Here is a 12,978-nt window from a genome sequence, read left to right on the forward strand (position 1 = left end):
TTGGTGTGAAAAAAATATTTGAGCAGGAGTGAGCTTATCTTTCAACCCATAATATGCTAATTAGTTTTGATGACTTATATTCATTCTCAAATAACTGAGCGTGCAGTTTACAGTCTCAATATGAGACAACAAACTTGAATATCATCATTTAAATCTCGCTTATGCAAACGAAGATAAAAACTGATACCAATAAAAGTCATGTAAATTCGACTAAAACGTTTTTAAATTGTTGGTGATAAATCATTTCTAAAATTAATGTTTTCATGGCAACCAGATAAAAAATATTAGGTACATTCCTTTTTAACAAAATCATGAATGTTCGAACGGATGAGTGGTTTGGCAATAACTAATTGTAGGAATCAAGTTTGTTTGCATGGAAACCAAATCAAATTGGAAATTGTCAATTGGAAAATTATTTTGTATTTGTCATATTCGGATAAGAATTTATATCACTTATATCGTATGTGGATATATTGTACACAATATTGTTTGTCTCAATCATTAGTACTTATCTTTACCTCCTCCTCGCTGTAGTCTCTGTAAATAGGAAAATATACACAAAACGTTATTGGGATAAACGAAAGCATAGTTTATTAAACCACACTCACTATGCTATTCATACAATTTAACGGTTCTATTGTTGATAATGATCATCATAACGTAATTACAATTTGTCTACATGATACAAATGTCATAATACACTTAAAAAAGTGCTGGTCATGCGACAAACTAGATATACCTACAACTACATTGAAGTCTACATATCCTATACAGTGTGTTTATTGTTTGTCAATACAAATATCATAAATGACATCGTGTATGATGGATTCGGATAGAATATCCAGAATGATGTTAGATTACATTATTGTTTCTTAAATTTACCTTTTGGGGATAACCTATTTCATCCATATCATCTACAAATAAAACAAATTGCATCATGTGTTTGATGTGATACTCGTACTGTTTATCTTAACAAGATTCGCTATGCTCCTTATTGGATTGAAGAATTTTAAGTATCTTGCTCGTAATTTGATATGATAAATCATTTTCATAAATAACAATAGTGTGCATTCATGATTCAAATCGCAGTGCGTCATAAGACCCAATATACTTTAAGGTCACGCCGTGGTAAAATTGTAATTACACCTATAAGGTATATAAATTATCTTTATGGACAGGGTACGGCTTTTGGTGCCCTCTGTCACACTACCACACTGGTGCACACTACCTCGGGCCGCAAAAGCCATAAGCCGTCAATAAAGACAGAACTAACGCATATAACTTTGCGCCGAACTATATACTAATATATAATTATAGTATTTTCAAATGATATGTTCCTACAATACAGAGAACATAGTCTCATTCGATGTCTTAGATATCTGTTATCAATTGAAGGCAATGTACGTTAAAGTCCACATGTTCGTTTCTCATTGATATGTATTGTAGTGTGTTTGTCAATTACGCTATTATGTTGCGTTTCCCATACACGGATTATAGTTGGCATCATCCATGATAGAAGTAGATAGAATATACACAATGCTAAATTATTACTTTCACTTACATTGATTCCAATCTCTAGCGTTATTCCCTACAATTTGAAAAAAAAATATGCATCAAACGTTAGATTGGATAGATGGTGTTTACTTCAAACCAAACTCGCTTTGTTCATGTAACGATTGAAAAGATGTATGTACCTTGCATCTAGGGCCATATTATAGATCATTGCCATGAATCATCATAGCATAACAGAGTATGTGTTTGTGAATCAACTGTTATATTACAAATGTCTTTACAGTGCGTCATAGAACACGAGTTTATTCTGGATCGTACACAATATTTTGTCATATAGAAACAAATGTACATTACTGCATAACGAATCCATGTTTATTTAAATAAATAATTGTCTGCATAAATAAACAATGCACAATAGTTATCATTAGATAGCTGTCACGAGCATCCTAACTGTTCAAACAAGTAAAGCAACAGAACTACATTACAGGTTGTATGTTCTTATTCCTTTGATACATATTCTATTGTTTGTCAATTGACATATTAATATACATATTCCGTATGCATATCATGAATGAAATTGCACATGTTGGATTCGGATAGAATATACACAATGTTATGTTAGAATATTGTTTCTTAAATTTACTCATTACTGGGATCCAAAATGTTTTCCCACTCTCTACAATTGAGAAAATATTCATCAAGCGTTATATTTGATAGGTGGTATTAATTTGAACCAAATTCGCCATGCCTTTTGAACAACTGAAGGTTTCATGTTTGTTGCTATATTTTGACACCAAAAATAATTGTTATGAATATCATACATAACAACAGTGTTCCTTCATGATTCGGCACGTATATTAATTAAACCTCTAATCATATAAACATGCAAACAAGCGCATATCACTTTGCGCCAAACTATATATTCCATATATGCCTTTTGTTTAAAAATAATGTCACTTTAATTTACCTTGTTCTGCATTCCAATCTACAAATCAGAAAATATAAGTGTTAGATTCGATAGGTGGTGTTTATTTGAACTAAACTCGTAATACCGTTTAATCAATTGATGGATCTTAAACCATAACGAAATTTAGCGTAATACTATTGTGTGTTTATGAAACGTCAAATTTCACGTGTAATAGTTAAAGCGCGAGTCTGCGCATTGCGAGCTAGTGCTGGTCGTGACACAATGTTATTTACTGAAGATGCGCATACTGCTTTGTAAACTAGCAAACATCACATAATAATGTGCGCTAAACTATATAGTGTATATATATATATTTATGATAATTTACAATAATAAACATCCAAGCATGTTTAAAATATATGTTCATATAATACACTAAACAGGGTTTGCTCACGCTTTCTTAAATTCATGCACTGCGACTGAGTGCAGGTGCTGCACGCATAAACAACTACATTACGTAAATTAACGATGATTTCTAATTCACAGCGACAAGAATAAACGTATACAATTGTCATTCATGATTAGTTCGTTATCACGTACCCCTTTTGATCTCACTTTGAATTGATATGTGCAAACTCGTAATTGAATGGTGACATACAAAAAGCAGCCTAGAGTTTAAATTATTATGCGTAATATATCAAGTTATTTTGTGTTTGTTTCACAATTGTCAACTACTTATTGTCTTATCTATAGTTGTATTATGATTGACATGGATATGTATTCTCGGGGTGGAGCTAAAGCACGTGACAATCTATGTTGCTAAGGCGTGCACCACTGTACCATGTATTTGTATGGGCTCTGCTGGTGTGGTACGCTGGGAGAATAGCTATACTGACAACAGCTGAAGCCTAGAAAACAGCACAAAATCAACTTTGAAATAATCCTTAGCAACCAAATTTATATATGTTATACATGTAGGAGAGTTTCTGCAACTATCACAAAGTTCCGTTTACTAAAAATTGCCAGCTTTTGTTCTCATTGTGATAGTTGCCTGGCGGTGAAAATGCCCGGATGTCCGCCACAGAATATTATATTCAATGTGTTGTTAAGCCAATGTTTCTTTATTCATATGCACCGGGAGGTTAAAACAGCAAGCAAAGGTACTTTTCCTAACGAATATTAATCTTCTCCATGGTAATTTAACATGTTTGGTGTGAAAAAAATATTTGAGCAGGAGTGAGCTTATCTTTCAACCCATAATATGCTAATTAGTTTTGATGACTTATATTCATTCTCAAATAACTGAGCGTGCAGTTTACAGTCTCAATATGAGACAACAAACTTGAATATCATCATTTAAATCTCGCTTATGCAAACGAAGATAAAAACTGATATCAATAAAAGTCATGTAAATTCGACTAAAACGTTTTTAAATTGTTGGTGATAAATCATTTCTAAAATTAATGTTTTCATGGCAACCAGATAAAAAATATTAGGTACATTCCTTTTTAACAAAATCATGAATGTTCGAGCGGATGAGTGGTTTGGCAATAACTAATTGTAGGAATCAAGTTTGTTTGCATGGAAACCAAATCCAGATTTAATCACAAATCGCATCTATGGTTGTTTGCCTGCAGATTAACCTCTCTTAAAAAAATCCTAAAATTATCAATTGTAATGTCATAAACTATCAATAAATGAACAAAACTGATATTTCGATGACAACTAAATTCATTTCAAAATTTAAGCAAATGGTCGTTGTACCACAAGATTGGACATCTTCGTTTGCATTATCAGAAAAACTGGTAAGCATACCTAAATACATACAAACTAACAAACAAACGGGAGCACAAACCTTAACATTTTATGGGGTTCTAAACACATTCAGTGCCTAGAACACTGGATTATGCATTGATTCACCGTGAGTGTTAGATAAGATTGGGATTACACGGTATAATGAATACTAACCTTGTGGTCCAAGATCTTGATCCTGAGCCTGTTTATATGAATATTAGGATGTGTAAATGTCAATATATTACCAACAATATATTACAAAAGGATGGGAACTTTTTAAATTCTCCATAGAGAAACCTTTCCGGCTAGATTGGTTGTAAAGTAAATTGAATACATTGTTGCTCTGCAGCTTTAATTTATATTCATTTTATTCTCCACGATACAGGAATTCCAAACAATGCTGATGACTTCTCAAGAGGTTTATATACATCATGTACTAATTCTAATTATTTTCCTTGTAATGCGCACAATCAAATGTATCCAATTTGCCCCACTTGTGGTATATTTAGCGCGAACATTTATATATTTAGGGGAAAAACTGTCCCCAATGGGTTCTTTATTTCTTAATTATTACCCACACCTTATTCTAGATCTTAACATATATGTTAATTGCATTTAATACACCATATCATTTATATAGATCACAAAGCCAAAATATTGAACTAATCGTCTGTGTGAAATGTGAAATTTACTAGGAATATAAATAGTAAAATGTACGTATTTTGTCCAATTTTAGATGAGTTATTAAAATTTGTTATTTATATAGCAGCTTGCATGGTGTTAATTACAGGTATCTCAATAAAATCAAATAAAAGTGACGATGGGGTGTTGCAACATTGAACTTCCTTTCTGATATTTTGTTGATTTAGCTAATTGAATGATCAGACTATGGAAATAAATAAATTATGGTGGAGCATGAATGAAAAACTATAAAATCTGGTACGAGTACGGTCAGATTTCTCATTGCTGTGTTATTCAGATATGGCATTGTTACGTATTTGATTTAATTTAATTTTTATTTTTATTTAGAGACATGCTGTATTTAATATGATAATATGTGGTATATAATGAATTATATTGTTTTGTGTCACATGTGACTGCATATCATTAATTTGCGAAGAGTAGGTCAAGTATGTAACATGTATATGAGACATAAATGTGTGTATGGATGGATGGATGGATAGCATATGAAAAACTGTACCTTTATATCTGTGACCAGGAGTAACACAACACATATTACCATCATTGCTGTGTAACTTGCCATCTTTCTGTCGTGGAAAAAAATAATGAAAGAACTGAAGTGTTGTGTTATGTTGTAATGTAATATGACATTAATACACAAATTCCTATAGCCACATGTTGGCATTGTTATTTATAGACAATATTATAATAAACAAGTTTTTATTCTTGCGTTGCATCAGAGACAATTTACATACAGTGTACTTATTAATGCTGCTGTCATTATCTAATATTTGCTAATGACTTATTTGATTGGTGATATGTAGCTCAGTGCATTATGTCCATTAAAACTATAAATCATTAAGTAAGACACGTGAAGTTTTGATTATATCACTCATATGTGTGACCATATTTGAACATGGTATCAACAATGTGTATCAACAAGGGTGGACTGTATTTGTAATAAATGAATAAATGGGATGCAGGGGAACAAAGAAAGAATGGAAGAAAGCAAAATAGTAAGAAAGAAAAGACTAAGTCGCTATAATTTAACAAGAAATGGTAGATCATTTAGCTACAAGCTGGAGGAGAGGCCATCACCAAATTAACTTTATTTTACGAACAAATTAAAACTGCAAAATGTGAGCTAGTTGTAGATGAGATTTGTGACAGGGACGTGGTCAAGTTTAAGGCATGTATGTAGACCAAGTAGGAATATCTTATTAAGTTATGCCAGGTGCATCATCACAAGTCATTACATTGTTTGCTCAAGCTACTGTGCATACTGTAGCAGCTTTTGTTATAGCACGTGTAACAACTGAATTGTTGGTGTTCTTGAGGGGACACTCGTAAATTTGCTGCCTTTGGTACTATAACCGAAATCACAGTGACCTTGACATCTGTCGAGCGGATCCACGTACTGCCATAGCCAAACGTAGCATTTAACATAGGCCAAACTGAGAGGAATGCCTGTGGTTGAGTTTGCGAATATAAAATTGATGGACCCTTGGGGAATTCCGCACTTGACCGTATTGGGGAATGACGAGTACCATTAATATTTACGGCCTGTTGACGGTTTTCAAGGTAACTACGAAACTAAAGAAACGGAAGACCCCTAATACCATAGTATGTCAGTTTTTGTAAAAGAATGTCGTGGTCGATTGTGTCAAAGGCTTTTTTTAGGTCGATGAAAATACCAAAAGTAATAATCCCTTCATCCATGCTATCAGTGATTAAATCAGCAAGGGCTTTGTGCTGTACTTTTTACAAAATCCGTACTGTGTATTTAAAAAAAACGTTAAATTTGTCGAGAAATGCCATAAGTTGATTTTTAACCAGAGATTCAATTATTTTACTAAGCACAGGCAATACTGAGATTGGTCTATAATTATTTATATCTAAAGCAGATCCTTTTTATAAATATGTGTAATTTTAGCATATGTTCATACATCCGGGAATTTGCCCTGGGTCAGAGAGCAGTTGACAATATGTGTGAGTGGACCGGAAATGATATTAATAGCGTCAATCACAAATCTTGGATGTATGTCGTCATATCCCATGGTTTTTTTGGAGTCAGTGACTGGATGGAAAAATAATGAGTTGGGGTAATTTCCTGACAGATATAAGCTTAGTGGGCGTGGTTATTTTCGCTGCAAGATTGGGTCCTATATTGGTGAAGAAATTGTTAAATTCAGTTGCAATATCAAAGCTTTTTGATAATAGTCTGTTTTTATCGTCGTTGGCCATAATATTTTTAGGTGATGTCACGCTAGTCTTTTTATTTAATATTTCATTAATTGTCATCCATGTTTTGTTCATATTTCCACTGGCAGACAAAAATCGTGTATAGTAGTATTTTTTTGGCTGAATTTATATATGGGTTGCCAGAAAATAGTTAGTCCAGGGCTTCCAGTTCTTATACTCTGACCTACTATGTGTTTTTCATTGGCCAGTTTTATATTTGTGATATTTTATAAATATACATGTGAGTATTGAGTGTTCTTTCTCGCTCTTTACACATGACAGAACTGGTTGTGGTGTGTGTAGTGTGTAATTTCGTAATCTTCACCTCATATCAACAAGATATTCACGTTAGTACATGGTTTATGCCCATTTAGCTCTTAACTTTTGCGAGGGCGTATGATACTACTGAAGACAGAAATCATATCATGCATACATTTTGGTACATCTAATAAACCATGGTTTCTCATAGGTCATGAGTGACGCTGTGTGTGTAAGATTAACCAGCATGCATTCTTGGTTCTATTTATATATGCTAACCATTGCATTGAACGATATTTATGTCCATCAGCCTTGTGTTGTGTTGGACGAATTGTGTAATTCTACATTTGTTAAAAACCTACTCACGCGGTAGTAAACATATTGAATATTATATGAGGTTATTACGAGGATACCTCGAAGTATGCACGAAGACATTACAGCAGGAGTATCGTCTGAATCCGCTTAATAACCTTATTATTATTATTATACATCTTTTCCTTCCAAGGATACATCATGGGAATGCCGAAATTCAAAATGTTTAGAACAGAATCAGCGAACTTCTTCGTGTGGATCCCGGTCAAACCCCGGTGGCAGCCATGTTTGTTTTTATTATTAGGGGAAGCTTACGCGCGTAGTCATTCCATATTTGGAATTCGCATTTCCTAATATGGTAGGATGAAAATACCTCGTAAAATACCGAAAATCACGGCACTTTGTAACTCATGGCGTATGTTACGATGGCAAATGTATAATAATAGCACATATTATATCGCGATCTTGTGATATTAAAATATCATAACTGCTATATACGCTCACACACTGGAACATCAGCTTCATCAAATTACAGTTTCAATCCGAGATACAGTGTTATGATTTCAAATGCAATAATTTAGATCAATCAATATCAATGAAATGCATTCAGGAATTTGGAAAGTGTTGTAACTGTTGAAAAGTGTTTTTTTGCAACAGAGTCTGTTTGTTCATAGGTTGAGAATAGTTGTTACTGTATAATCTGTATATATTTGTTGAAAATACCAGGAGATAAAGGAACTTAAAATGAAAGACAAGAGAACTAACTGGGTGTGGCAACTTCTGTCATCTAGTATGTATGCACAGGATGACGTGTTCATTTGAACGATTTTGTTCTTTACGCGATTGTGTGAAATCAGACCTCTTGGCAGGCGAATAACAAGTGTTCTATCCGCGATTAGGTGGTCTAATTGCACATGGAAACGGTTGGATTAATATCAATTAAACTTTACATAATAGCAGGGGACATGCTGTGAGTAAGTATGATGACAGACTCCTGTGTAGTCGAATAAGCGTGTACTATTCGAGATACAGTGGTCTAATTTGATATGACAACGTTTTGATAAAAATCATTTTGATTTCTGAGCAGTTAAACATTACAACTACGAAAAAAGGTGTTAATGTTGAAATATGTTACTTACAATTTGGTCTGCTTGTGGGGAATGCTTCCCGTTTTGTCGACAGACAGAGAGTGTGCTCTGGGTCGATAATGTGTTGATTTAACACAGTTAAATATGTATCTTGTTGCAAATACCAGGAGATACAAGAATACGTGGGTGTTCAAAATGGAAGACAGGCAAATCACCCGGATGTGTCTTGCAACTTCTATCATCTAATATGTATGCATATCATTTGCATCTAATTTTTGTCCCTAGTGACGACGTGTTCATTCGAAAGACCTTGTTTTTACGTGGTTGCATGTTATTTAATATTAGTGTGCAATTTCGTGAAACCAGCACCTGTTTACACTGTTTCGTTGTTTTAAGTACAATTTACATGATAGCAGCGAACATGCTGTGAATAAGTATGAAGACTAACTCCTAGGCAGTCGAATAATTGTGTTCTCTCCGAGATACAGTGGTCTAATTTGATATGAAAACGTTTTGATGAAAATCATCTTGATTTCTGAATTGTAAAACAATACGACTACGAAAAAAGGTGCTAATGTTGAAATATATTACTTACAACTGTATCTGCTTGTGAGGACTGCTTCCCCTTTCGTCGACAGGCAGAGAGTGTGCCCTGGGTTGGTAGTGGGTTGATTTACTACAGTTAAATATGTATTTTTGTTGCAAATACCAGGAGATACAAGAATACGTGGGTGCTCAAAATGGAAGACAGGCAAAATCACCCGGATGTGTCTTGCAACTTCTATCATCTAATTGTATGCATATCATTTGCATCTAATTTTTGTCCCTAGTGATGACGTGTTCATTTGAAAGGCTTTGTTTTTACGTGGTTGCATGTTATTTAATATTAATGTGCAATTTCGTGAAACCAGCACCTGTTTACACTGTTTCGTTGTTTTTTAAGTAAAATTTACATGATAGCAAGGAACATGCTGTGAATAAGTATGAAGACTGACTCCTGGGGAGTCGAATAATTGTGTTCTATCCGAGATACAGTTGTCTAATTTGATATGAAAACGTTAAATTGATAAAATTCATTTTGATTTCTGAGCAGTAAAACAATACAACTACGAAAAAAGGTGTTAATGTTGAAATATGTTACTTACAACTGGGTCTGCTTGTGAGGAGTGCGTCCCGTTTTGTCGACAGGCAGAGAGTGTGCTCTGGGTCGATCATGTGTTGATTTAACACAGTTAAATATGTACCTTGTTGCAAATACCAGGAGATACAAGAATACGTGGGTGTTCAAAATGGAAGACAGACAAATCACCCGGATGTGTCTTGCAACTTCTATCATCTAATATGTATGCATATCATTTGCATCTAATTTTTGTCCCTAGTGATGACGTGTTCATTCGAAAGACCTTGTTTTAACGTGGATGCATGTTATTTGATATAAGTGTGCAATTTCGTGAAACCAGCACCTGTTTACACTGTTTCGTTGTTTTAAGTACAATTTACATGATAGCAGGGAACATGCTGTGAATAAGTATGAAGACTGACTCCTGGGCAGTCGAATAATTGTGTTCTATTCGAGATACAGTGGTCTAATTTGATATGAAAACGTTTTGATGAAAATCATCTTGATTTCTGATTTGTAAAACAATACGACTACGAAAAAAGGTGCTAATGTTGAAATATATTACTTACAACTGTATCTGCTTGTGAGGACTGCTTCCCCTTTCGTCGACAGGCAGAGAGTGTGCCCTGGGTCGGTAGTGGGTTGATTTACTACAGTTAAATATGTATTTTTGTTGCAAATACCAGGAGATACAAGAATACGTGGGTGCTCAAAATGGAAGACAGGCAAAATCACCCGGATGTGTCTTGCAACTTCTATCATCTAATTGTATGCATATCATTTGCATCTAATTTTTGTCCCTAGTGATGACGTGTTCATTTGAAAGGCTTTGTTTTTACGTGGTTGCATGTTATTTAATATTAGTGTGCAATTTCGTGAAACCAGCACCTGTTTACACTGTTTCGTTGTTTTTTAAGTAAAATTTACATGATAGCAGGGAACATGCTGTGAATAAGCATGAAGACAGACTCCTGGGGAGTCGAATAGTTGTGTTCTATCCGAGATACAGTTGTCTAATTTGATATGAAAACGTTAAATTGATAAAATTCATTTTGATTTCTGAGCAGTAAAACAATACAACTACGAAAAAAGGTGTTAATGTTGAAATATGTCACTTACAACTGGGTTTGCTTGTGAGGAATGCTTCCCGTTTTGTCGACAGGCAGAGAGTGTTCTCTGGGTCGATAATGTGTTGATTTAACACAGTTAAATATGTATCTTGTTGCAAATACCAGGAGATACAAGAATACGTCGGTGTTCAAGATGGAAGACAGGCAAATCACTCGGATGTGTCTTGCAACTTCTATCATCTAATATGTATGCATATCATTTGTATATCATTTTTGTCCCTAGTGATGACGTGTTCATTTGAAAGGCTTTGTTTTTACGTGGTTGCATGTTATTTAATATTAGTGTGCAATTTCGTGAAACCAGCACCTGTTTACACTGTTTCGTTGATTTTTAAGTAAAGTTTACATGATAGCAGGGAACATGCTGTGAATAAGTATGAAGACTGACTCCTGGGGAGTCGAATAATTGTGTTCTATCCGAGATACAGTTGTCTAATTTGATATGAAAACGTTAAATTGATAAAATTCATTTTGATTTCTGAGCAGTAAAACAATACAACTACGAAAAAAGGTGTTAATGTTGAAATATATTACTCACAACTGGAAATTATCCGGATGTGTCTTGCAACTTATGTCATCTAATATGTATGCATATCATTTGCATCTAATATTTGTCCCTAGTGATGACGTGTTCATTTGAAAGGCTTTGTTTTTACGTGGTTGCATGTTATTTAATATTAATGTGCAATTTCGTGAAACCAGCACCTGTTTACACTGTTTCGTTGTTTTAAGTACAATTCACATGATAGCAGGGAACATGCTGTGAATAAGTATGAAGACAGACTCCTGGGGAGTCGAATAATTGTGTTCTATCCGAGATACAGTGGTCTAATTTGATATGAAAACGTTTTGATGAAAATCATCTTGATTTCTGAGTTGTAAAACTATACGACTACGAAAAAAGGTGCTAATGTTGAAATATATTACTCACAACTGGAAATTATCCGGATGTGTCTTGCAACTTATGTCATCTAATATGTATGCATATCATTTGCATCTAATATTTGTCCCTAGTGATGACGTGTTCATTTGAAAGGCTTTGTTTTTACGTGGTTGCATGTTATTTAATATTAGTGTGCAATTTCGTGAAACCAGCACCTGTTTACACTGTTTCGTTGTTTTAAGTACAATTTACATGATAGCAGGGAACATGCTGTGAATAAGTATGAAGACTGACTCCTGGGCAGTCGAATAATTGTGTTCTATCCGAGATACAGTGGTCTAATTTGATATGAAAACGTTTTGATGAAAATCATCTTGATTTCTGAATTGTAAAACAATACGACTACGAAAAAAGGTGCTAATGTTGAAATATATTACTTACAACTTAATCTTCTTGTGAGGACTGCTTCCCCTTTCGTCGACAGGCAGAGAGTGTGCCCTGGGTCGGTAGTGGGTTGATTTACTACAGTTAAATATGTATTTTTGTTGCAAATACCAGGAGATACAAGAATACGTGGGTGCTCAAAATGGAAGACAGGCAAAATCACCCGGATGTGTCTTGCAACTTCTATCATCTAATATGTATGCATATCATTTGCATATCATTTTTGTCCCTAGTGATGACGTGTTCATTTGAAAGGCTTTGTTTTTACGTGGTTGCATGTTATTTAATATTAGTGTGCAATTTCGTGAAACCAGCACCTGTTTACACTGTTTCGTTGTTTTAAGTACAATTTACATGATAGCAGGGAACATGCTGTGAATAAGTATGAAGACTGACTCCTGGGCAGTCGAATAATTGTGTTCTATCCGAGATACAGTGGTCTAATTTGATATGAAAACGTTAAATTGATAAAATTCATTTTGATTTCTGAGCAGTAAAACAATACAACTACGAAAAAATGTGTTAATGTTGAAATATGTTACTTACAACTGCGTCTGCTTGTGAGGAATGCTTCCCGTTTTGTCGACAGGCAGAGAGTGTGCTCTGGG

General features: G+C 34.3%; 1 protein-coding gene across 1 annotated transcript in view; it reads right to left on the reverse strand.

The window, feature by feature from the left end:
• Positions 1–12,442, reverse strand: part of LOC144355205 (uncharacterized) — a 29,040-nt gene extending 16,598 nt beyond the window's left edge. The window contains exons 1-7 of the mRNA XM_085490561.1: positions 12,368–12,442; positions 5,415–5,481; positions 4,388–4,415; positions 2,480–2,497; positions 1,562–1,588; positions 883–914; positions 519–537 (exon numbers count right to left, since the gene is read on the reverse strand). Of these exons, the coding sequence (XP_085346687.1) occupies positions 519–537; positions 883–914; positions 1,562–1,588; positions 2,480–2,497; positions 4,388–4,415; positions 5,415–5,477 (187 nt within the window). The 5' untranslated portion in view covers positions 5,478–5,481; positions 12,368–12,442. The remainder of the gene's footprint in view (positions 1–518; positions 538–882; positions 915–1,561; positions 1,589–2,479; positions 2,498–4,387; positions 4,416–5,414; positions 5,482–12,367) is intronic.
• Positions 12,443–12,978: the final 536 nt, after the last annotated feature.

This window comes from Saccoglossus kowalevskii, chromosome 15, assembly GCF_978046115.1.
Source record: "Saccoglossus kowalevskii chromosome 15, keSacKowa6.1, whole genome shotgun sequence".
Classification (NCBI taxonomy): Eukaryota; Metazoa; Hemichordata; class Enteropneusta; family Harrimaniidae; genus Saccoglossus; species Saccoglossus kowalevskii.